The following is a 22065-nucleotide window of genomic DNA, read 5'->3' as shown; positions in this document are numbered from 1 at the left end:
AACTATGCACTTGTACTCCCAGGTCCCTCTGTTCCATTACACTTCCTAGTGCCCTATTATTCATAGTATAAGTCCTACTTATACTATGCCATTCCAAACTGCATTACCTCACATTTATCTGTATTGAAATCCATTTGCCACTTCTTGGCTCACTTCCCTTACTGATCAAGATCCCCCAGTAATCTACGATAGCCTTCCACACTGTCAACAACACCTCCTAATTCCATGTCATCTGCAAACTTACTGATCAAGCCTTGTGCATTCACATCCAAATCATTTGGTATTGGTATCGGTTTATTATTGTCACTTGTACCAAGGAACAGTGAAAAACTTGTCTTGTATACTGTTCGTACAGATCAGTTTATTACACAGTGCAGATACATTGAGTTAGTACAGAGTGCATTGAGGTAGTACAGGGTAAAAACAATAACAGAATACGGAGTAAAGAGTCACAGCTACAGGGAAATACATTGAAGGTAGACAATAAGGTGCAAGGTCAAACAAGGTAAATCGTGAGGTCAAGAGTCCATCTCATCCTATAAGGGAACCATTCAAAAGTCTTTTCACCATGGGATAGAAGCTGTCCTTGAGCCTGGTGGTATGTACCCTCAGGCTCCTGTATCTTCTGCCTAATGGGAGAGGAGAGAAGAGAGAATGACCCAGGTGGGTGGGGTCTTTGATTATGCTGGCTGCTTCACCAATGTAGTGAGAGGTATAGACAGAGTCCATAGAGGGGAGGTTGGTTTCCATGACACTCTGGGCTGTGTCCACAACTCTCTGCAGTTTCTTGCAGTCCTGGGCAGAGTGGTTGCCATACCAAGCCATGATACTTTCTATGGAGCATCGATAAAAATTGGTGAATGTCAAAGGGGACATGTCAAATTTCTTTAGCCTCCTGAGGAAGTAGAGGAACTGGTGAGCTTTCTTGGCCATGGCATCTACATGATTGGACCAGGACAGGCTATTGGTGATATTCACTCCTAGGAAGTTGAAGCTCTTAACCCTATCAACCTCAGCACCGTTGATGTAGACAGGTGCATGTACCCCACCCCCTTTCCTGAAGTCAATGACCAGCTCTTTTGTTTTGCTGACATTGAGGGAAAGGTTGTTGTCATGACACCATGTCACTAAGCTCTCTATCTCCTTCCTGTACTCTGACTCATCATTATTTGAGATGTGGCCTACTATGATGGTATCATCTGCAAACTTGTAGATGGAGTTAGAGCAGAATGTGGCCACGCAGTCATGAGTATTGTTACGGACTCAGTGAAAGTCCCTTTAAGATAGAGAGTGTGTGTGTATGTGTGTGTGGGGTGTGCTTACGTCAATAGAAGATAAAGGACGTAATGACGTTGTTAAAGAAGTTAGAAGAAGAAGAAGGAGAGAGAGAGAGAGAGAAGGGAGAGAGACACCAGCCTGCTAGTTTTCTCTATCGATGGATGAGAAACTATAACTGTGTCTGCCACTGAAATCCATGTATGGAAGTTGGAAGTAATCCGGTGGAGTTCACTTTGTTGCTGACCTGTAGAAGGAAACAGGTACTTGTGTGTGGACGACCACGATTCGGATGCTTTTCGGGGTGAGGAAGTCACTACCGAGTAAACACTGGAGTGTCGTTTGGGTTCCATCGTGGAACATTTGGATTCTGTATGTACTCTCCCTCTGTTTTTCTACATCTACGTCTTATCTTCAGACAACGGTGGTTGTTGAAGAAGCCCTTTCTCATGTTTCACCTTATGGCTTGCGGAACTGAACTTTAAGAACCATTCCGGAACTTGGAGTTTGGGACTTTGTCACGAAGAGTTTAGTTTTGGGGTTAACGTTCAAGGTTTAACATTTTTGAATTCTAACATACTAACATTTTTACTTCTATTTTACGTATTATCATAAGTAGTGATTAATAAAATAGTTTTTAACACTGAAACACGCTCAGTGTGTTTCTTTTGTTGCTGGTTCGTGACAAAATTGGGGGCTCGTCCGGGATCCAATCCAAAGATTAATGAGTGTCGTCTGGGATCGTTCCCCAGATTGACGAGATTCGTTCGGGATTCAATCCAAAGATTTTTGAGGGAGGTCTGATAAATTCTTTTTAATTGGCTTGAGTGTGTGGAAACCAGCAGCAATGGATATTAAGGCATTTTTGGAGTCACCAAACCTACAGGGATTGGAGATGGCGAAAAAGGATGATCTGATAAAGATTGCTACAAGGTTAAACCTTACAGAAGTAAAGCAGTCTATGAGAAAGGCAGATATTCAGAGACTGATAGCTGGCCATTATGTAGAAAAGAAGGTGTTTGAGAAGGAAGTGTTAAAACAGTTTCCTGGCAGTGAAATAGCAATTTCTGAGGCACAGGTGCAGCTGGCAAAGATAGAGGCTGAACGAGAGCAAACCCAGTTAAAGATAGAGGCCGAACAAAAGAAATTAGAGGCTGAACGAGAGCAAAAGAACTTAGAAGCTGAACGAGAGCAAAGGAGATTAGAGGCTGAACGAGAGCAGACCCAGTTAAAGATAGAGGCCGAACAAAAGAAATTAGAGGCTGAACGAGAGATAACTCAGATAAAGATAAAGGCTGATCTAGCAATGAAGCAGATGGAATTGAAGAGGATGGAGCTGGATAGTGAGGAGGAGGAGAAAAAGAGGCAGCATGAGTTACAAATGAAGCGAAAGAGTTTGGAATCTGATTCTGATGATGGTTTTTCAGCCAGCAGGGAGGTTCGATTAGTCCCTCCTTTTGAGGAAGATCAGGTTGATCAGTATTTCCAACATTTTGAAAAGGTTGCTGTGAGCTCAAACTGGCCAAAGGAAGGATGGGCTCTTATGGTACAGAGTGTGTTTAAAGGTAAAGCTCAAAAAGCTTATTCTGCTTTGTCTGCTGAGGATGCAACTGATTATACCAAGGTAAAACAAGCTATATTGAAGGCCTATGAATTGGTACCTGAAGCTTATAGACAAAAATTTAGAGACTGGAGGAAATCTGCAGATCAGACTTATATGGAATTTGCTAATGGAAAGAGAATATGTTTTGAATGATGGTACATGGCTAAAAATGTAGATGGGGATTTTGATAAATTGAAAGAATTGATATTAGTGGAAGACTTTAAAAGATGTGTTCCAGCTGAATTAACAACATATTTAAATGAAAAGGCAGTGGAAACTTTACAAGAAACTGCTAGGTTGGCAGATGATTATGCTTTAACCCATAAATCCAAATGGGGACAACCTAAAACCTTTCAAAAGAGTTACAAGGACAATCCAGGTAAACCGGAGATTAAATTGGGAGGTAATCAAAAAGGAAAGGATGAAAAGAAGCCAGTGCTGGAGAAACCTGTTGAGTGTACTTGTTATTACTGTAAGAAACCTGGCCATGTGATATCTAATTGTGCCCTTTTGAAGAAAAGGAAGGAAGCTGTGGCTAATGCTTGCTTTCAGGCAATTAAAAATCAAAAAGGTTTAGGAGATGCTGTTAAAGATCAGTCCTTCCAAGAGGTAAAAGCGGAAAAGTTGGAGGAGGTGAGAAAGGAATTCCGTTCGTATGTATCAGAGGGTTTTGTTTCACTGAATGATGAGTCACCCCAGGTGCCAGTGAAAATTCTTAGAGATACTGGGGCTAGTCAATCTCTCTTGCTGGACAGTGTTTTAAATTTTGGAGAAGAAAGTGACACTGGTGAGGTAAATCTAGTGCGAGGCGTTACAGATGACACCATGTCTGTCCCTTTACACAGGGTGATTTTAAAGTCAAAGTTCGTAGAAGGACCAGTCGAGATAGGGATAAGACCTAGGTTGCCAGTGGAAGGAGTTTCTTTGTTATTGGGAAATGACCTTGCAGATGGAGAAATTGTTCCTGTGGTACGGTTAACAACCAAACCCAGGATTGATGAGTCTGAGAATGATCCAGATGTTTACCCATCATGTGCGGTGACTCGAGCTAGAGCTAAAGAATTAGCCAAGGCAGACAGTCCGGTGCAGTCTGATGTGGTTCCTTGTGACAGTCCTAAACAGGAAGAAAATTATGATGCCTTGTCTGAGACTTTTCTGTCTTCACTGGAGGATCAACATCCTTATAGTGAGCCTGAATTTAAAGATTTGTCTTTGTCACGGAAGGATTTTATGGTGGAACAGACAAAGGACCCTGAGTTGACAGAATTGAAAGAAAAAGCACTCTCATGTGAGGAGATTGAAAAAGTGCCAATTGGATATTATGTCAAAAATGGAGTGTTAATGAGGAAATGGAGACCTCCTCATGTTCCTGTTAATGAGGAATGGGAAGTTATTCATCAGGTTGTTGTTCCAAAAGTTTATAGGGATGAGATTTTAAACCTGGCCCATAGTATGCCTTTGGGTGGTCATTTTGGGGTGAATAAAACTGTAGGGAAGATCTTGAAACAATTCTATTGGCCTGGTTTGAGAAAAGATGTGGTGATGTTTTGTCGAACCTGTCACACATGTCAAATGGTAGGTAAACCAAATCAAAAACCCCCTGTGGCTCCTTTGAAGCCAATTCCTGCTTTTGGTGAACCCTTTTCGAAGGTGATTGTGGACTGTGTTGGCCCCTTACCAAAGTCTAAGACTGGAAATCAGTATTTGTTAACCATCATGTGTGCCACTTCTAGATTTCCAGAGGCAATACCCCTTAGAAATATTAAGGCCAAGACGGTGTCAAAGGCTCTTTTAAAATTTTTTACCTTGTTTGGTTTGCCAAAAGAAATCCAATCTGATCAAGGTAGTAATTTTATGTCAAATTTTTTTCAGCAACTAGTCTATGAGCTGGGAGCAAAGCAGATTGTATCATCTGCATATCACCCAGAATCTCAAGGAGCTCTGGAGAGATTTCATTCTACTCTCAAAAATATGCTGAAGACTTATTGCTTTGAAAACACCAAGGATTGGGACGAAGGCGTTCATTTACTTTTGTTTGCCGTTAGAGATTCAATCCAAGAGTCAATAGGATTTAGTCCGTTTGAGCTTGTATTTGGACATAGGGTGAGAGGACCTTTGGAGTTGTTAAGAGAGCAATGGGTTAATGAAGAAGTGCACTTGAGTCTGTTGGACTATGTCCAAAAATTTAAAACTCGGTTGGAGAGAGTCTGCCAGCTAGCGAGAGAGAATTTGAAAACTAGCCAGATAAGAATGAAGACATATTTTGATAGACGTGCTCGGCCTAGGACATTTGCAGTGGGGCAAAAGGTGTTGGTATTTTTCCCTAGCCAAAATAATCCCTTGCAATCTCGTTTTTCTGGACCCTATGTTATTGAATCTCGAGTGACTGATTTAACATATATAATCAAAACACCAGATAGACGCAAGAAAACACAACTCTGTCATGTAAACATGCTAAAACCTTATTATGAGAGGGATTCAGTTGTGGCCTTGGTGGATGATGTAAAGGTTGTTTCTAGAATGCCTGATGTTGATGTTGAGGAAGGCCAATTTAGACCAAATATTGTTCCATCAAAACTAAAAAACCAAAATATCCTGGAGAACCTTGAAACGAAGTTGGACCATTTACAAGTTTCACAAAAACAACGGATGAGAGAATTAATTTTAAAATTTAAAAATCTGTTCCCAGATGTTCCAAACAGAACATCAATAATTACCCATGATGTTGATGTTGGGGATGCAAAACCAATCACACAACACCCATATCGAATGAATGTGGAAAAAAGTAAACTTGTTGATCAGGAAATAAAATACATGTTGGAAAATGATATTATTAGACATTCTACTTCAAATTGGAGTTCGCCCTGTGTTATTGTGCCTAAACCTGATGGAACTGTTAGATTTTGCACAGATTACAGGAAAGTGAATGCTGTAACAAAGTCAGATGCTTACCCTATTCCTAGGGTGGATGATTGCATAGATAGAGTGGGAAAGGCAAAATTTCTTACAAAGATTGACTTATTAAAAGGGTACTGGTGTGTTCCATTAACAGATAGAGGAAGGGAGATTTCAGCCTTTGTAACCCCTTCTGGATTGTATGAATACAATGTTTTACCATTTGGAATGAAAAATGCTCCGGCAACATTTCAAAGAATGATCAATTCAGTGATTCATTGGTTAAAACATATAGATGCCTACATTGACGACTTAGTGACTGGGAATGATACTTGGGAAGATCACATCTCTGCGTTAGAAAGGTTGTTTGACAGACTTTCCAAGGCTAACCTTACAGTTAACTTGGCTAAAAGTGAATTTGGCCATGCCACTGTGATGTATCTTGGGTATGTTGTAGGTCAAGGCAAGCAAGCTCCTGTTCAGGCAAAAGTTCAAGCAATATCTGAGTTCCCTATTCCCACAGGTACGAAGACTGTTAGAAGATTTTTGGGAATGGTTGGATATTACCGAAAATTTTGTAAAAATTTTGCTGATATTGCTCTTCCCCTAACTAATCTTCTGAAGAAGGGAGTAAAGTTTGTTTGGACAGATTCTTGTCAAGAAGCATTTGAGAAGCTGAAAGCCATTTTATGCTACCATCCTGTGCTCAAGACACCTGACTTTGAAAAGCCATTTTCATTAGCAGTAGATGCCAGTGATGAAGCTGCAGGAGCTGTGTTGTTGCAGAAGGGTGACCTTGATGATATTGACCATCCTGTAGCTTACTTTTCAAAGAAATTTAATGAGCATCAAAAGAATTATTCCACCATAGAGAAAGAATTACTGTTGCTTGTTTTAGCCTTGCAACATTTCAGTGTATATGTTTGCACCGCTCAGAAACCATTGACTGTATATACAGATCATAACCCATTGGTGTTTCTGAGCCGAGTCAAAAACAAGAACAGAAGGCTGTTAAACTGGAGTTTAATTTTGCAAGAGTTTGATCTCATGATAACTCACATTAAAGGCAAAGATAATGTGATTGCTGATTGTCTTTCCTGATGTTAAATGGGAAACATGTATCTGTACTAATCTGATAGTCTGTAGTTGTGTAAAATGATAATTATTAACATTACTAACTGTATGCGCGGTTAAATTTTTCTTGGGAAAAATTTTTTTTTTAGGTGGTAAGTGTTACAGACTCAGTGAAAGTCCCTTTAAGATAGAGAGTGTGTGTGTATGTGTGTGTGGGGTGTGCTTACGTCAATAGAAGATAAAGGACGTAATGACGTTGTTAAAGAAGTTAGAAGAAGAAGGAGAGAGAGAGAGAAGGGAGAGAGACACCAGCCTGCTAGTTTTCTCTATCGATGGATGAGAAACTATAACTGTGTCTGCCACTGAAATCCATGTATGGAAGTTGGAAGTAATCCAGTGGAGTTCACTTTGTTGCTGACCTGTAGAAGGAAACAGGTACTTGTGTGTGGACGACCACGATTCGGATGCTTTTCGGGGTGAGGAAATCACTACCGAGTAAACACTGGAGTGTCGTTTGGGTTCCATCGTGAAACATTTGGATTTCGTATGTACTCTCTCTCTGTTTTTCTACATCTACGTCTTATCTTCAGACAACGGTGGTTGTTGAAGAAGCCCTTGCTCATGTTTCACCTTATGGCTTGCAGAACTGAACTTTAAGAACCATTCCGGAACTTGGAGTTTGGGACTTTGTCACACACACACGAAGAGTTTAGTTTTGGGGTTAACGTTCGAGGTTTAACATTTTTGAATTCTAACATACTAACATTTTTACTTCTATTTTACGTATTATCATAAGTAGTGATTAATAAAATAGTTTTTAACACTGAAACACGCTCAGTGTGTTTCTTTTGTTGCTGGTTCGTGACAAAATATAGGGAGTAGATTAGAGGGCTGAGAACGCAGCCTTGTGGGGCACCAGTGTTGAGAATAATTGTGCTGGAGGTGTTGCTGCCTATCCTCACTGATTGCGGTCTGTTAGTCAGAAAGTCAAGGATCCAGTTACAGAGGGAGGTGTTGAGATCCAGGTCTCGGAGTTTGGTGATGAGTTTGCTTGGAATTATAGTATTGAAGGCGGAGCTGTAGTCAATAAACAATAGTCTAACGTAGGTGTGTTTACTGTCCAGATGCTCCAGAGATGAGTGTAGGGCCAGGGAGATGGCGTCCACTGTAGACCTGTTATGGTGGTAGGCTAATTGCAGTGTGGCAAGCTTGTCTGGGAAGCTGGAGTTAATGCGTGCCATGACCAGCCTCTCGAAGCACTTCATGATGGTGGATGTCAGAGCCACCGGTTGATAATCATTAAGGCATGTTACCTTGTTTTTCTTCAGTACTGGGATGATAGTGGTCTTCTTAAAACAGGTGGGAACCTCAGATTGAAGCAGGGAGAGGTTAAATATGTCTGCAAATACCTCCACCAGATGATCAGCACAAGATCTGAGCACACGGCCAGGGACACCATCTGGGCCAGATGCTTTCCTCGGGTTCACTCTTCAGAAGACTGATCTTACGTCCTCGACGGTGACCACAGGTTCAGTTGCATTGGAGGCTGTCAGGTGACAATCCACTTCCCTTCTGTTCAAAACATGCATAGAATGTGTCAAGCTCATCAGGAAGGGATGTGCTGTTGTTAACTATGCTGCCCGACTTTGTTTTCTAGCCCATTATAGCGTGTAAGCCCCACCACAACTGACGGCTGGTCTGGGACTCTATTTTGAACCAGTATAGTTTCTTGGCATTCCTGATAGCTTTCCGGAGGTCATATCTCGATTTCTTGTGAAGGTCAGGGTCACCAGATTTGTGTACAGCAGTCCTTGACTTCAGTAAGGAGTGGATCTCCCAGTTCATCCATGGTTTCCAGTTTGGGAACACCTGTATTGTCCTCTTTGGTACACAGTCCTCAACAGACTTGCTGATAAAGTCTGTGATGGTGGTGACATACTCATCTAGGCTGGCGGCTGAGTTTTTGAACATGGACCAGTCCGCTGACTCAAAGTAGTCACATAGAAGCTCATCTGTTTCCTCAGACCAGCACTGCATGACGCTCTGTACTGGATCCTCCTGTTTCAGTTTCTGTTTGTATACAGGGAGAAGGAGCACAGCCTGGTGGTCTGATTTCCCAAACTGAGGGCGAGGGGTGGCTCAGAAGGCATCTTTGATGGTCGTATAGCAATATATTCATGTATATAAATATCTAATAAAAAGGGTCCCAACACCGACCCCTGCGGCACACCACTAGTCACTGGCCTCCATTCCGCGAAACAATCTTTAACCACCATCCTCTGCTTCCTACCTCTGAGCCAATCACATGAAATGCGATTTCCCTGTTCTTGTCCTTGAAAGTTCGTAAAGGTCAAGTATCTTGCTGTTGAAGAAACCTTGGCAGTATTGTGCATTATGGATAGTACATCTAGGTATATTGGGTGCCTGTAATGGAGAATGCAGACTTCAAGGGTGGTGATTAGGGCAGCACTCAAACGGCCTGCTTTGCCCTGAATGGTGTCTAGGTTCCTGTGTGTTGCTGTTATCCAGCCAGGTGTAGATTACTGCATTGTACTCTGGGCATGTAACTTGTTGATGGTGAAGGCATTAGAAAGTCCAAAATTGAGTCACCACAGGATACCCAACTTTTGATCTGTACATGTAGCCATGTTATTTTTATAACTGCTTCAATTAGGTTTCAGGTCACTGGTGGCATTCCTCCACGTCCTGAATGTTGGTGCTCAGGAATTTGGTGATAGTAATGCAAATGTATGGCAAACAGAGGAAGTTAGACATTTTCTTGTTGGAGATAGTTATTGCCTAGTAGTTGTGTAATGCAAATGTTACTTGCCTGAATGTTCTCTGGGTCTTGTTGCATATGGCACAAACAACTTCATTATCTGAGGAGTTGTGAACATTTTGCAATCATTAACTAAACAACTTTATTTATGATGTAATTGAGGGAAAGTTGATTCTTCACTGATGAAGCAACTGGAGGTAGTTGGGCTGAGGACCATATCCCAAAGAGCATAACTGAGATGTCCTGGGACTACATTGCCATAACAGTCTTCTTTCTTTTGTGCTAGGGATGAGTTCTATTTTATATGGAATCCTTGATGCCTCACACAGTCAGATTCTACCTTGGTACAAGGGCAGTCACTGCCAGCTTGTTTCTTGAAATCAGTGCTTTTGCCAATGTTTGAAACCACATTGTAAATCAGATGGGAGCTGGGTGGTTCTGGTGGAGCTCAAACTGACCATCATCTGACCAACTGATACTAGATATGAAGCTGCTTTTAACCTCATTTGACACTTTTGCAGTTTTTGGACAGTGTATAGCCAATCTGAAACAAGGTAACATATTAATTTGAGAGAAAAAAGTATAGCATCCAAAATCATTGTGCCTTGAATGGCAAAGGAAATAAGTTAAAGTAAAACAGGAAAAGGAAGCAAATGGTAAATACCAGAACCCAGATTAAATAATTTACAGGAGAAGATTTTTAAAAATTCAGTTCGCAAAGAGAGGTCACAAGAAATGGATAGTGGGAAGCATCAAATTGAATCCTGAAATGTTTTATAAAACTATAAAATATAAATGATTGTATAGGGAAAAAGCTGCGTTACTTAAATACCCTGAGGGGTAATGACCTCATGTAGAGATGTAGGTATAGATATAGCTGGAACGTATATCATTATTCACAAAAGAAGCATTTGCAATAAAAGGAGGTACAGAATTTGTGGGTAGGATAGTGATCATTAGAGAAGATGTACATAAAAGATCAGCATTACTGAAGGTTGGTAAATCACTTGATCCAGCTGGACCATTGCAGAATGTTATGACAGCTTAAAGTGAAAACAAAATACGCTGGAAACACTCAATAGGTTGTGCAGCATTTGTGGAGTGAGTCACTGTTTCAGATTGTTGAGCTGTCATCAGAACAGAGAAGAGTGAAGGTCTTAGACGGTTCAGAGGAAATTTACCAGGATATTGTAAAGATGAGGAATTCAGTTATGAGAAAATGTTAGAAAAGTTAAGGCTATTCTCCTTGGAGTAGACAATGTCGTGAGGTTACTTAATAGAGGTTTTCAAATGCTTGGAGGTCTTGATGAGTGGAAAGATAAAAACCTATTCTCTCTACTGAGTAAGGTTTTAGATTTAAATTCATTGGCATATGATATAGAGTAGATTTAAGAAGAAACTTTTTCACTCAGATTTGTTTGAATCATGGGTAGAAATCAATTCTATAAATTTAAAAGGAAATTGAACAATTACACATGGAACTTTTCCTTGTAAATAAAATGCAGACATTTTAGACTACGGACAACTGCATCTTTAAAGAGCCAGCATAGGCAAAACAGGGCTTTCTTTGCCAAATGTTACTCTTCTTTTCTGTACCTTGTGTGTGTCATAACAAAGGGGCAAAAAAAAATACATCTGGACCCCCAGAATGATCTTTAAGGCTCAGACACAAAATAAAAATACTTGCATCTAACCGCCCACCTTTACTGCCAACTACCATACATCACTTGCAGTGATGGGCCAGAATGGCTCAGGCCAGAAAAATTTGGATATTACCGAAAGAGGAAGGTTGAATCTGAACCAGTATTTCTTTAATTAGTCATCAGGTTATTATTCAAATCCACATTTAAATTTAAGAAAAGGTTTTTGAATTGTTGTGTTACGTATTTATAAGAACACTTACTTAATATTGTGGAAGAAAAATATTAACTGTAGAATAGTTGACAAAAATATATTTCATGTTTTCATTGACAATTGATGGTTCATCAGTGGGGTAAGTGCAGGCTTCCAGTATTATGTTGAATATTTCTGATCTTTTGTTCATTATGTTCATATCTTCATGACTCCTTTATCCAGGATCTATCATTCATTTTTCCAACTAACTATTTGAAATAACATTTTACAGGATATTGGTTTAAACACTAATGTAAAGAATATTTCTGCAATTATTGAAAGCTATGACTTGAAAAGTAATTTTAAGCATTCATTTGGTTTCTGAGCATTTTTTCCTCAACACCCGCTCAGCATTAATGAAATTATTCGACAGCATGTTTCTATTAGCAAATGCTTATTCATTCCTGGCAATGTCAAGTAGTGCTTCCAGATTGCCATGAAATATATTCAGGCTCTGTTTAGTTAGCTTTTAGTTAGTGAAAATAATATTTGTTAGCTAGAAAGACACATATAGATCCCAAGGTAATGGTTTCTTTCAATGGGTACAGTTCTAATCAAAATAATGAAGGACATTTTTCTGATATCAACTTCACAATTCTAGTTGAGAGAAAGGAAAATCAATACTTTCTAATAAGTTTACAGAATATGTACCAAAATGACATGCTTATAAAGTAATTTATTTCTCTGCCATTAATACTGAACTTTTATTTGTGAATTGTTGAAAATGTAATCTTTCTGCTTACCTCTTTTGCTCACATAGTTGCACACTGCATTGAAAATTTAAAGTTATTTTATGTGAAGTGGTATGCTACAATATAAATACTAGATTAATGTAAGTCTTCTGCTCCCTCTGTGACACACAGGGTGTGATGATGGTACTGCAGTTAAATTATTGGACAGTAATTCAGGGTCCTGCGCTAACAAATCAGAGGGCTAACATCAAATCACACCATTGCAGATGATAATCTGGAATTTTTTTAATAAGTCCACAATGAAACCAACAGAAATACTAAATCATTTTAAAAACTCAACTGGCTCACAAATGTCCTTCATTATCCAATGTCCCTTGCTTGTTTGGCTTGTATGTGACTTCAGACCCATGAATGTGGTTGACTCTTACATGCCATCTCAAATGGTCTACAAGTCAATCAGTTCCAGAATAGTTGGGGGTGGACAATAAATGCGGGTATGTCACTGATGTTCATAACCTGAAAAATTAATAATTAAAAAAATCAAAGTTAGTAAGTTACGGCATTTTGATATTGTAGTTGTATGGCTATGATATTGTTGTAGTTGCATGATATTGTAATTTTAGCTGCCGAAAAATATTATTGAACCAGTATTTTAGTGAGTCAGCTGTAGCTTTATTGAACGACTTTGTTTTATGTTAGCATCTCAACAAAAAAAGTGTTAAAGATAGAACTTCATTCTGGCCAATAAATGTGGAGAAGACATATCTAATTACCATTTAATGTGTGTGTAACTGAACACTAACTGGTGCTGCAATAATGTAAAATTGGAATTGTGCTGTAGCTCAAACTTTTATTTATTAAAATTAAAATTTAGTGAAAAAACAGGGTGGTACAATGTCTTAAAATATGGAACTAAATTCTCTGAATCTGGATTTGAGTTCGGGTCAGAATAAGGGTATGAAATTCTCAATTGTCACTGACTGTGAAAGGTGTAAGCCTAATGACTGTAGATAATATCAACCTATTTATCAAGAATTCACAGGACAAAAGTACACTTTAATTAGCATATGTAGCTTTATTTGTGTTCATAAAGAGAATTTATTTCTAATATAGTAAACTCACTGTGGTGTATTATGTTGAATAATATCTGAAGGATAATCTGAATAAGTTCAAATGATTTCATTTTGTTAGAGAGCTAGAAATTGAATGGAATAGGCCCATTTCTTGCTGCAAAGGACAGTGGAGGTTAATGTAAGTTTTGAAATATAATTAAGAAAACAATTAAAGAGAAGTTGACTAGAATCATTACAATTACCTTTTGACCTGCACACCAGTGTCACAATGAAATTTAGCAAGATTTTAATAACTTATGTTCTTTTATTTCATGAAGACCAATTATATTGCTGAATTGTTCTAAGTAATGAATAATGAAATGCAATAATATTATTGCATGAATGAAGTTTATGTCAGAAGTTGTAACAGACATTAAGATTATCTGAGAGAACAAGTTAGCATGAAATAATTGGGAAAATGGGATTGTTGGTATACTCTGAAAGGTGGCATAAACTTGATGAGCTGAAGACATGAGAAATATGAAATTATATCTAAAAATGCAAGCAATGTATTGAAATTTAAAATTAATTTACAGGATAGAATTTCTGAGTGTTTCGGCCTGAGATATTGACAATTGTAAAGCAAACATCAGAATAAAAGGTAGAATTAACTTGGCAAAAGTGTGATGTAACCAATTTTTTTTCATCTGAGCTTGTTTATCCCTTTGCACAAATGCATCTTGCTGCTTTATAGCTCTGCTCCAGGCTAAAGAACCAGTCAAGTGAACATTCAAGAATTACATTAATTCAAAGAGTGAAAATTTCTGGGTACAGGAGGGAATAATTTCTGGTTATCTATTGTGATATTTTGAATGTTTAATTTATCCACACCGAAACCTATATTGTTCCTTTGTATGCACTTTTATAACATTAGTATAATTCATACTACACATTTAAAATTTGAAAGCTTAGTGCTCATAATAAGAGAAGAACATATAGGGAGAATTTTGTACTTTCCTCAGTTGCCAGTAGCTTACATTGCTATCCACTTGTTTACACAAAATATTAGCCTAGTACATATTAATGAGATTGGCAGGAAATTTTGGTGTAAAGAGACATCAAAATGAGTCCACTAGTGGGTGTAATTTTCTTTTCCTTCCCAATTACACACCACAGAAAATTGCACTCCACTGTATTTATTCTGATGTACATTTCATTCAGTACATAACATTTTCAAGTGGAATTTAGAAATCCCTAAAATATGAAAAAAAGTTAAAGCAATTTTTTATAGTTAACAGATTTCATATCAAACCGCTCGCTTAAATCTCTTGTACTGTGCATTAAAAAAGCAATTTTAGGAAATTGTAGGCATTGATAAAATGTTAATATATATTTTCATAAGCTTAAATTTTATTGATGAGCCCATAATCATATTGCTATATTAAAAGCATTTCTAACAAAGATCATTCTGCTGATGCTAAACAAAGAGTTGTGTGCCATACCGTACCCAAGGTATTTTGATTACTGTATTCTGAGCAGACTATTGGTGTGATAACTATCAAAGCTACTTTAGAGCCATAGAGCAATACAGCATGGATACAGGCCCTTTGGCTCAACAAGTCCATGCCAACCATGGTGTGCACCCATCTCGTCCCAATTTCCTATGTTCAGCCCATATCCCTCTAAACCCCGCCCCTTCATGTACCCATCCAAGTGCTTCTTAAATGATACTATTGTACCTGCCTCAATCATTTCCTATACTCAGCACCTTCTGCATGAAAAGTTGCCCCTCAATTTACTTTTAAATCTTTCCCCTCTCACCCTAAATCTATGCCCCCTAGTGTTGGACTCCCCTACCCTAGAGAAAATACTGCGACCATCCACTTTATCTATGCCCCTCATGATTTTATAAACCTCTATAAGGTCACCCCTCATTCTCCTACGCTCCAAGGAATAAAGGCCTACCCTGGCCAACCTCTCCCTATAACTCGGGCCCTCTAGTCCTGGCAACATCCTCGTAAAACTTTTTTTTTACTCTTTCCAGTTTAACCACATCTTTCCTATAGCAAGGTGACGAAAACTGTACCCTAAGTGTGGCCTCACCAACAACTTGTACAACTGCAACATAATGTCCCAATTCTGATGCTCAGAGCCCCTGACTAATGAAGGCCAGCATGCCAAATGACATTTTCACCACCATGTCAACCTGTGACGCCGCTCTCAATGAACTATGCAGTTGTACTCCTAGGTCCCTCTGTTCCATTACACTCCCTTGTGCTCTGCCATTCGTAGTATAAGTCCTACACTGGTTTGCCTTTCCACAATCCATCACCTCACACTTATTGGTATTGAAGTACATTTGCCACTCCTCGGCCCACTTTCCTAACTGATCAAGATCCCCCTGTAATCTACGATAATCTTCCACACTATCAACAAAACCTCCTTAATTTCGTGTCATCTCCAAACTTACTGATCAAGCCTTGTGCTTTCACATCCAAATCATTTATATAAATAACGAATAACAAGGTCCCAACACCGACCCCTGTGGCACACCGCTAGTCACCAGCCTCCATTCTGAGAAGCAACCTTCAACCACCATCCTCTGCTTCCTACCTCCGAACCAATCTTGAATCCACCTAACTAGCTCTTCCTGAATTCCATGGAACCTAACCTTCCAGACCAGCCTACCATTGGGGACCTTGTCAAAGGCCTTGCTAAAGGCCAAGTAGGTGTCGTCCACTGCCCTACCCTCATCTAGATTGTGATGTGCATGAAATCTAACTGAAATCTTCTCTTAAATCTGTTATAGCCTCCTAAATCCTTGTCTATTCTTCTTAGAGCTCCTTCTTTGAATCCCAGCTAGGACCTAATGCCACAATACCAAAATGGCTCTAGCCAAACTCACTACCAAGGCTCTGAGAGTATAATGAAAATAATCTATCCCTCCTCATTCTTTTTGAGCTTGTCAGCCCCAATCTCACTCCGCTGTTGTCAAGCTGGGCAAAACTGCAAAAGTAAAAAAAAAGCAGGGCGGGTTCCCACTCCTAATTGATACCTAGTGGCTTCTACTGAAAAATATGCATCTGCCAGGTTGTCAAGAAAAAGGATTTGGCCAAAATTGCCATAGAGTGTGGAAACAGACCCTTCAGCATACTGTTCACGCTGACCATCCACGCACAAAGCCATGCTGACTCCTCCTCAGAAAAGGTTTACTAGAACAATATCTGGATTGAGTGGGTTGTCTTATGAAGACAGATTGGACGTGCTAGGTTTGTATCTACTGGCGTTTAGAAGATTGAGAAGGGGCCAGGTTGAAATTGGGGGAGCGGGGGTCTTGACAGAGTGAATGTGGTAGGGATATTTCATTGTTTGGGAGAATCCAGAACAGCAGGTAACTGTTTAAAAATAGGTGACCTCCCCCCCCCCAAATGTATGGCAGGGATGAGGCGGAATTCCCTATTGACTTCTAGTATCTTGACCTAGTTATGAGAAAAATGAAAGATGAAGAAAACCAGATAAGTTAGCAGTATCTGTGTCCTTGACCATCTGGGACTTCTTAGAGAATTAGGAACAGTCAAAAGAATCACTGGGCAGGAAAGAGAAAATTGAGCTTATGGGACAGTGAACTTTTTGCCTTTGCTCCGTATGGGGATGTGGTTCCTCGTCACCTCCTGAAGTTTTATTTTGCCATTCTGAGTGCAAGATTCACAGCAAAAGATTTGGGGGTAACAGGTCTCTTTTTAGTTCACCTGCCCCCTACCAAGAAGTTCTATGTTCTTAGTTACTGTAATTAAGCATAAGCTTGTGAAGGATCCAGTGCTCCTAATTCTGCAAGAAGTCCTAGATCATCAAAGACACAAATACTGCTGTCTTATCTGGTCTTCCTCATCTTATATTTTTCTCATAATCCAGGTCAAGATACAAAAAGTAATTTGATAGGAGATTCCTTAACAATTCCAGCATCCAATCTTTCACACACCATTACAAAATGTTTCTCTCTATTATACCAATTCCTTAACATCAGTTTTCCTCTGCACCTTTATCTTTATAATCATTGAAGTCTAAATGAACAATTATTCAATTCTGTGTGCTCTTTTTCTCCCTAAAACTCCACAATTTTGAAATCCAGATATATTGTATGCTAATTCCTCAAGATCTTAAAATTGCAGAATGCCTGAATTCATTCAGTCTTTCCTTCCTTCTACAGTCTACAAGTTCTTCAGATCCAAGCTTGGTATTCCTTCAGCATTATTTCTTGCTTTTCTGAGTAATCTCTTCCCAAACTTGATCAGGTATTCCATTAGGAACCTTGACCCTTCCATCTTAAACTTTCAATTTTTATTTTAAATCAGTTAATTGGTCTTGAGAAAGATGGCAGGGAAAAAATTTACAAATAAATCAGTGTTTTCTGTCAATACATATTTTTATCAGAGATTATTTTTTCTATTATTTCAGAATTACCATATGGTTGGGAGAAAATAGATGATCCAATATACGGCACCTATTATGTTGAGTAAGTTTGTTGAATAAATAGTTTTTTTTAAATAAGATGATAGATCTCTGTAAGAACTTTCAACGTTGCTTTCAAGGTGACTGCATTGTGTGTGGCAATTAATAATCTATGGTACAACTTCATTCAATGATCAGCTTCTCATTATGCTTTCATTTTTTTAGTTAAGGTGAATTGTGGTGTCAGATGTTTCATTTTGAGATTTTTGTAATTGTGAATAGTTATTACAAAGTGATGAGCTTTGCAGAATAAATGAGCTGTTCTCTTTTTGAAATAAGACTATCTGACATACATACTTATTGGCACCTTTATGACCTGAGGACAATATAATAAGTATGCTTTGTTTTTTGTCACCTCTCACTGTCCCTTGGATTTTTTCTTCTTGCATACTTTCTACTCTTGATTACTCTTATTTCAATGCTTTTTTTTGTGCCATTCTTCTGCTCTTGCTATTTTTCTTTTTTTCCATATGATGCTTTAGTCACATAAATCGAAAAACCCAGTTTGAAAATCCTGTGCTCGAGGCAAAGAAGAGGTTGCAGCAGCAACATCCAATGCAGCAGGATCTAGTGCCCTACCTTATGCCAGCAGCAGGTTTCCGAGGTAATATTGTTATGTAAATGGCATAAAATTTAGAATGTTGTAAGCTTTGCTATTGTGTTGCCTTTCTAACATGTTAAAGTATATTATTGTTATTGTACCTTTATTAACATTTAGAGGCTTTTCAGTATTTCAGGACTAATGCATAAAGAAAATATAATATTATTAAAGCATCAATCATAGCAGAAATGAAGCTGTAGCTACAAACTAGGACATTGAAATTGCTGAAGATTAATGTTCTTTTGAATTAAATAGCATGGAACTATCAATATTCTATAGAGTATAATCATTATTCATAAGATCAAGGCCTAAGAATGAGGGTTTTTCTCCTTTATAACTGTAGAAGGCTCATCATCAACATTACCTAGACCCAAACATACCTGCCCAGGCTCTCTGCCTCAGCGGTCGCACAGTACGAATGACCTGTCTCAGTATCGGAGTGACAGTGCTGGAATGTACAGGCTGTATGGTATGTCAAAGTGCAACTTCACAGTCAAGCTGCACTGTTGTAAAGCAGACATTTGTAGTGGGGAATTCTACATCACAGCTCATTATTTGTTGTCAAAGGCACTGGAAGTAAAATGTGGTTTTCTGTTACCTGCTTTGCAGCATGCTTACAGTCATTGTTTTTAACCCTTTCTTTTTCATATTATTCAAACAGCAGATTCTCTAATCAAGGATGAAGAGAATTGAAATCTGTCATTTATATCAATTATTATAAAATTAATAACCCTATTTTAATTTTTACAGATTTTTTTTTAAAAGGGTTAAAAACAAAAACCACACACTCTCAGAGCCTTTAGCACTGTGATGGCACAAGTCTTGTAAGGATTTTTTTTATAATGTGTTTGTTTTTGTTTGTATTATCAACATAGAAAAGCCACTCTTCACTCGAGATGTTTCACAGCTGAAGGGAACATTTCTTACAACTTCACTGAAAAAGAGCAGCATGGGATTTGGATTCACTATTATTGGTGGTGATGAGCCCGATGAGTTTCTCCAAGTGAAAAGTGTGATACCAGAAGGACCAGCTGCAGTGGATAGCAAAATGGAAATGGGTGAGTGAGTCAAAAAAGGTATAAATGTTGTCAACTTTGGTTATGGAGATTATTTTCATAACAATCTGCAAGATTCATAGCTGCAAGAGCAACCAGGAGCTTGCTCCATGCTGTGTAGTAATGTCATTCTCTGTGTCTATAGTTGTAATTTTCATACTTAAGGTTAAATGATCTTCCCTGATAGGTTAGCTGGCATCAAACAGGATTCTTTACCCATGTATTCCCACTTAAAGTGGAAATACAGTAACATTCTATGTTAATTATCTTGAAATCAGATTTCATCCAACTTTAAATATACTTTATTCCTCTAGTCTTCACTACATTGATCAAAATTAAGTACTTGATTGACATCTTGAGGATGTGTAGATTTTTTATTGTCTCTCGGAATTTGAATGTCACTGGAAAAGTGAGCATGTGATACCCATCTAGTTACTGAGTCCAGTATCCAACCTTCCGGGTTATATGAGCAAAGCAGTTACATCCTAGATTGCCTATTACAGATGGTATGTGACAAAGCCTCATTTGGCAACCCACTGGCAAATTTCCACTGGTCTTGCTGATATACATTATGTCAAGTCTTTCAATAGAAACACACAACATTCTTAAAAGGTATCAGATAATTATTTTATAAAGGAATGATGTATTTGCTAGAAAAAGTGGACTATTAAAGCATTTGAGGAAAATAAGGCTGTGATATTTGATCAGACCATTCCTGGAGAACAGCAATTGCACGGATCTTTTAGACTAGTTGAGCCTCTAAGTCTAAGATGTAGAAAGCACAGCAATGCTTGGCTTTATCAGAGATGACCTGTGAACTGCACTCATACGCACCTCCAACTTCCGCTGAAATGTTTCATTATTATTCACTACAACAATTCCCTGTGGTATCAAGTTCTTCATTCTTATCATTCTTACCTAGGTGAGTAATTGCTCACCTAACTGGATAATGTAATTATTCTCATGTCAGCATCCCATGAAGGGCATCTGCATATTCTCACACTGCAGTGAGTTCCTTCAAAGAGTTAATGAATTGACAGAATATGAATTGACTCTAGCAGCAACTGCATCATATGATGTAACTCCAGCTGTTATAAGGGCATATCCTGAACCTACTGTATACCCAGAAATCCAAGCCCCCATATTCCCTCAGGATTATGACACCAAACAGCAACCTGCCAACACAGGTTTGGATTATTAAACATAACTGGAGGGCTTCCAATGTTTGTGAGGAAGATCTTGCAAAGAAAATGATATTGACAGGGATGGAAAGATATAATTTAAATACAATGACAGCAAAATGAACAGACTGCATATAGTGCAAGAAATAAGCATTTTCTATAGACTTTGAGCAAGTCATTGGCAGCCTGCAGCTGTTGACAAACGCAACATATATTTTGCACATCTTTATGATCTTGTGTCAGGTAGTAACAGAATTGCCAGGTACCAGGGGGCATTTAGTATCTTCACAGATATCAACAAAGGGCCTCATTGCAGAGAAGATTTGCAAGGATGATACTGGAAACATAGCAGGAAATCCTGGATAGATTGACCTCTTGAGAAAAGACTGAGGAGTGACAATAGAAGATTTTAAAATTATGAAAAGCTTTGATAAAGTAGATATAGGAGGAATGTTTCTTTTTATGAGGAAGAGCATAATTAGAGGCTATTAATGCAAGATAGTTACCAAGAAATCCAGTAGAAATTTCAGAAAATTTCTTACCCTAAGACTGATAAGAATGAAGAACTTGATACCACAGGGAATTGTTGTAGTGAATAATAATGAAACATTTCAGCGGAAGTTGGAGGTGCGTATGAGGGAGAAGGGGATAGAGGGTTACACTGATAGATTTAGATGAGAAAAGACAGGAGGAGGTTCAAGTGGAGAATAAATTCCAGCATGTAATGCTTGGACTAAATGGCTCATTTCTCCTGTGTAAACCAACGATAAAAAGCATTGGAGAATAAACTCAAGCAAATGTTTCACTCATTTCTAGGAATAATATGCATAGTGGTGGAAAAATTTCAACTGAAGTAATGAAACTGTATTCAAATCTTTATCTAAATGAATAAATCACTTAAGTACCTACCATTAACAGAACCCCCGAAGAATAGAATGCCTGTTGTAAAGATCTGACTGAGCAACAGATTTGCTCTAGGAAACCAACAGGCTTCCATTTGAAGAGGGCTATTGGAGAGGGCCAGTGTATAATAATCATTCATTAAAGCAGCCCTCAAAGAAAACAACTTTGTTTTTAATTTATGCAAAAGGAGTCACCATCTTTATGAAATTAACCTCCTGAGGTTACAAACCACCTCCTTCTAAGTATGGCTAGATAGTACTTTTAATTAGCCATGGGAACTATTGCTGCACTAAAGACTGACAGTAGTGAAAAGAAAACAAGGTAATAATCTTTCCTGGCACATTAAAATCATCTACTCTAACCCTGGTTTATTCAGCTTAATTATAAAAAAAAACAGATTTCATTCCATTCAAATGGGAACAAGCCTAAAGGTATTTACAGATGACATGGTTATACAATTCTTCATTGAAACAAATTTATGTCTGCTTATTTATGTCATAATCTTAAACAAGCAACCACAAGGTTACTATCGTTTTGTTTCTAAATATTGAAC

The 22065-nt window shown here is 38.4% G+C and overlaps 1 protein-coding gene across 15 annotated transcripts in view; it reads left to right on the top strand.

The window, feature by feature from the left end:
* The window catches only part of magi2a (membrane associated guanylate kinase, WW and PDZ domain containing 2a), a 321741-nt gene that overhangs the window by 225367 nt on the left and 74309 nt on the right, over nt 1-22065 (top strand). For 11 of the 15 annotated variants that reach the window (XM_052033859.1, XM_052033860.1, XM_052033858.1 and 8 more), the window contains 4 exons: nt 17719-17776; nt 18255-18376; nt 18717-18842; nt 19249-19431. In XM_052033859.1, coding sequence (XP_051889819.1) covers nt 17719-17776; nt 18255-18376; nt 18717-18842; nt 19249-19431 — 489 coding nt within the window. The remainder of the gene's footprint in view (nt 1-17718; nt 17777-18254; nt 18377-18716; nt 18843-19248; nt 19432-22065) is intronic. The other 4 variants (XM_052033862.1, XM_052033861.1, XM_052033872.1 and 1 more) reach the window with 1 other exon arrangement.

Source organism: Pristis pectinata, chromosome 19 (assembly GCF_009764475.1).
Source record: "Pristis pectinata isolate sPriPec2 chromosome 19, sPriPec2.1.pri, whole genome shotgun sequence".
NCBI classification, from domain to species: domain Eukaryota; kingdom Metazoa; phylum Chordata; class Chondrichthyes; order Rhinopristiformes; family Pristidae; genus Pristis; species Pristis pectinata.
The sequence above is the reverse complement of the archived record's forward strand: the minus strand, read 5'-3'. Positions and strand labels throughout refer to the sequence as shown.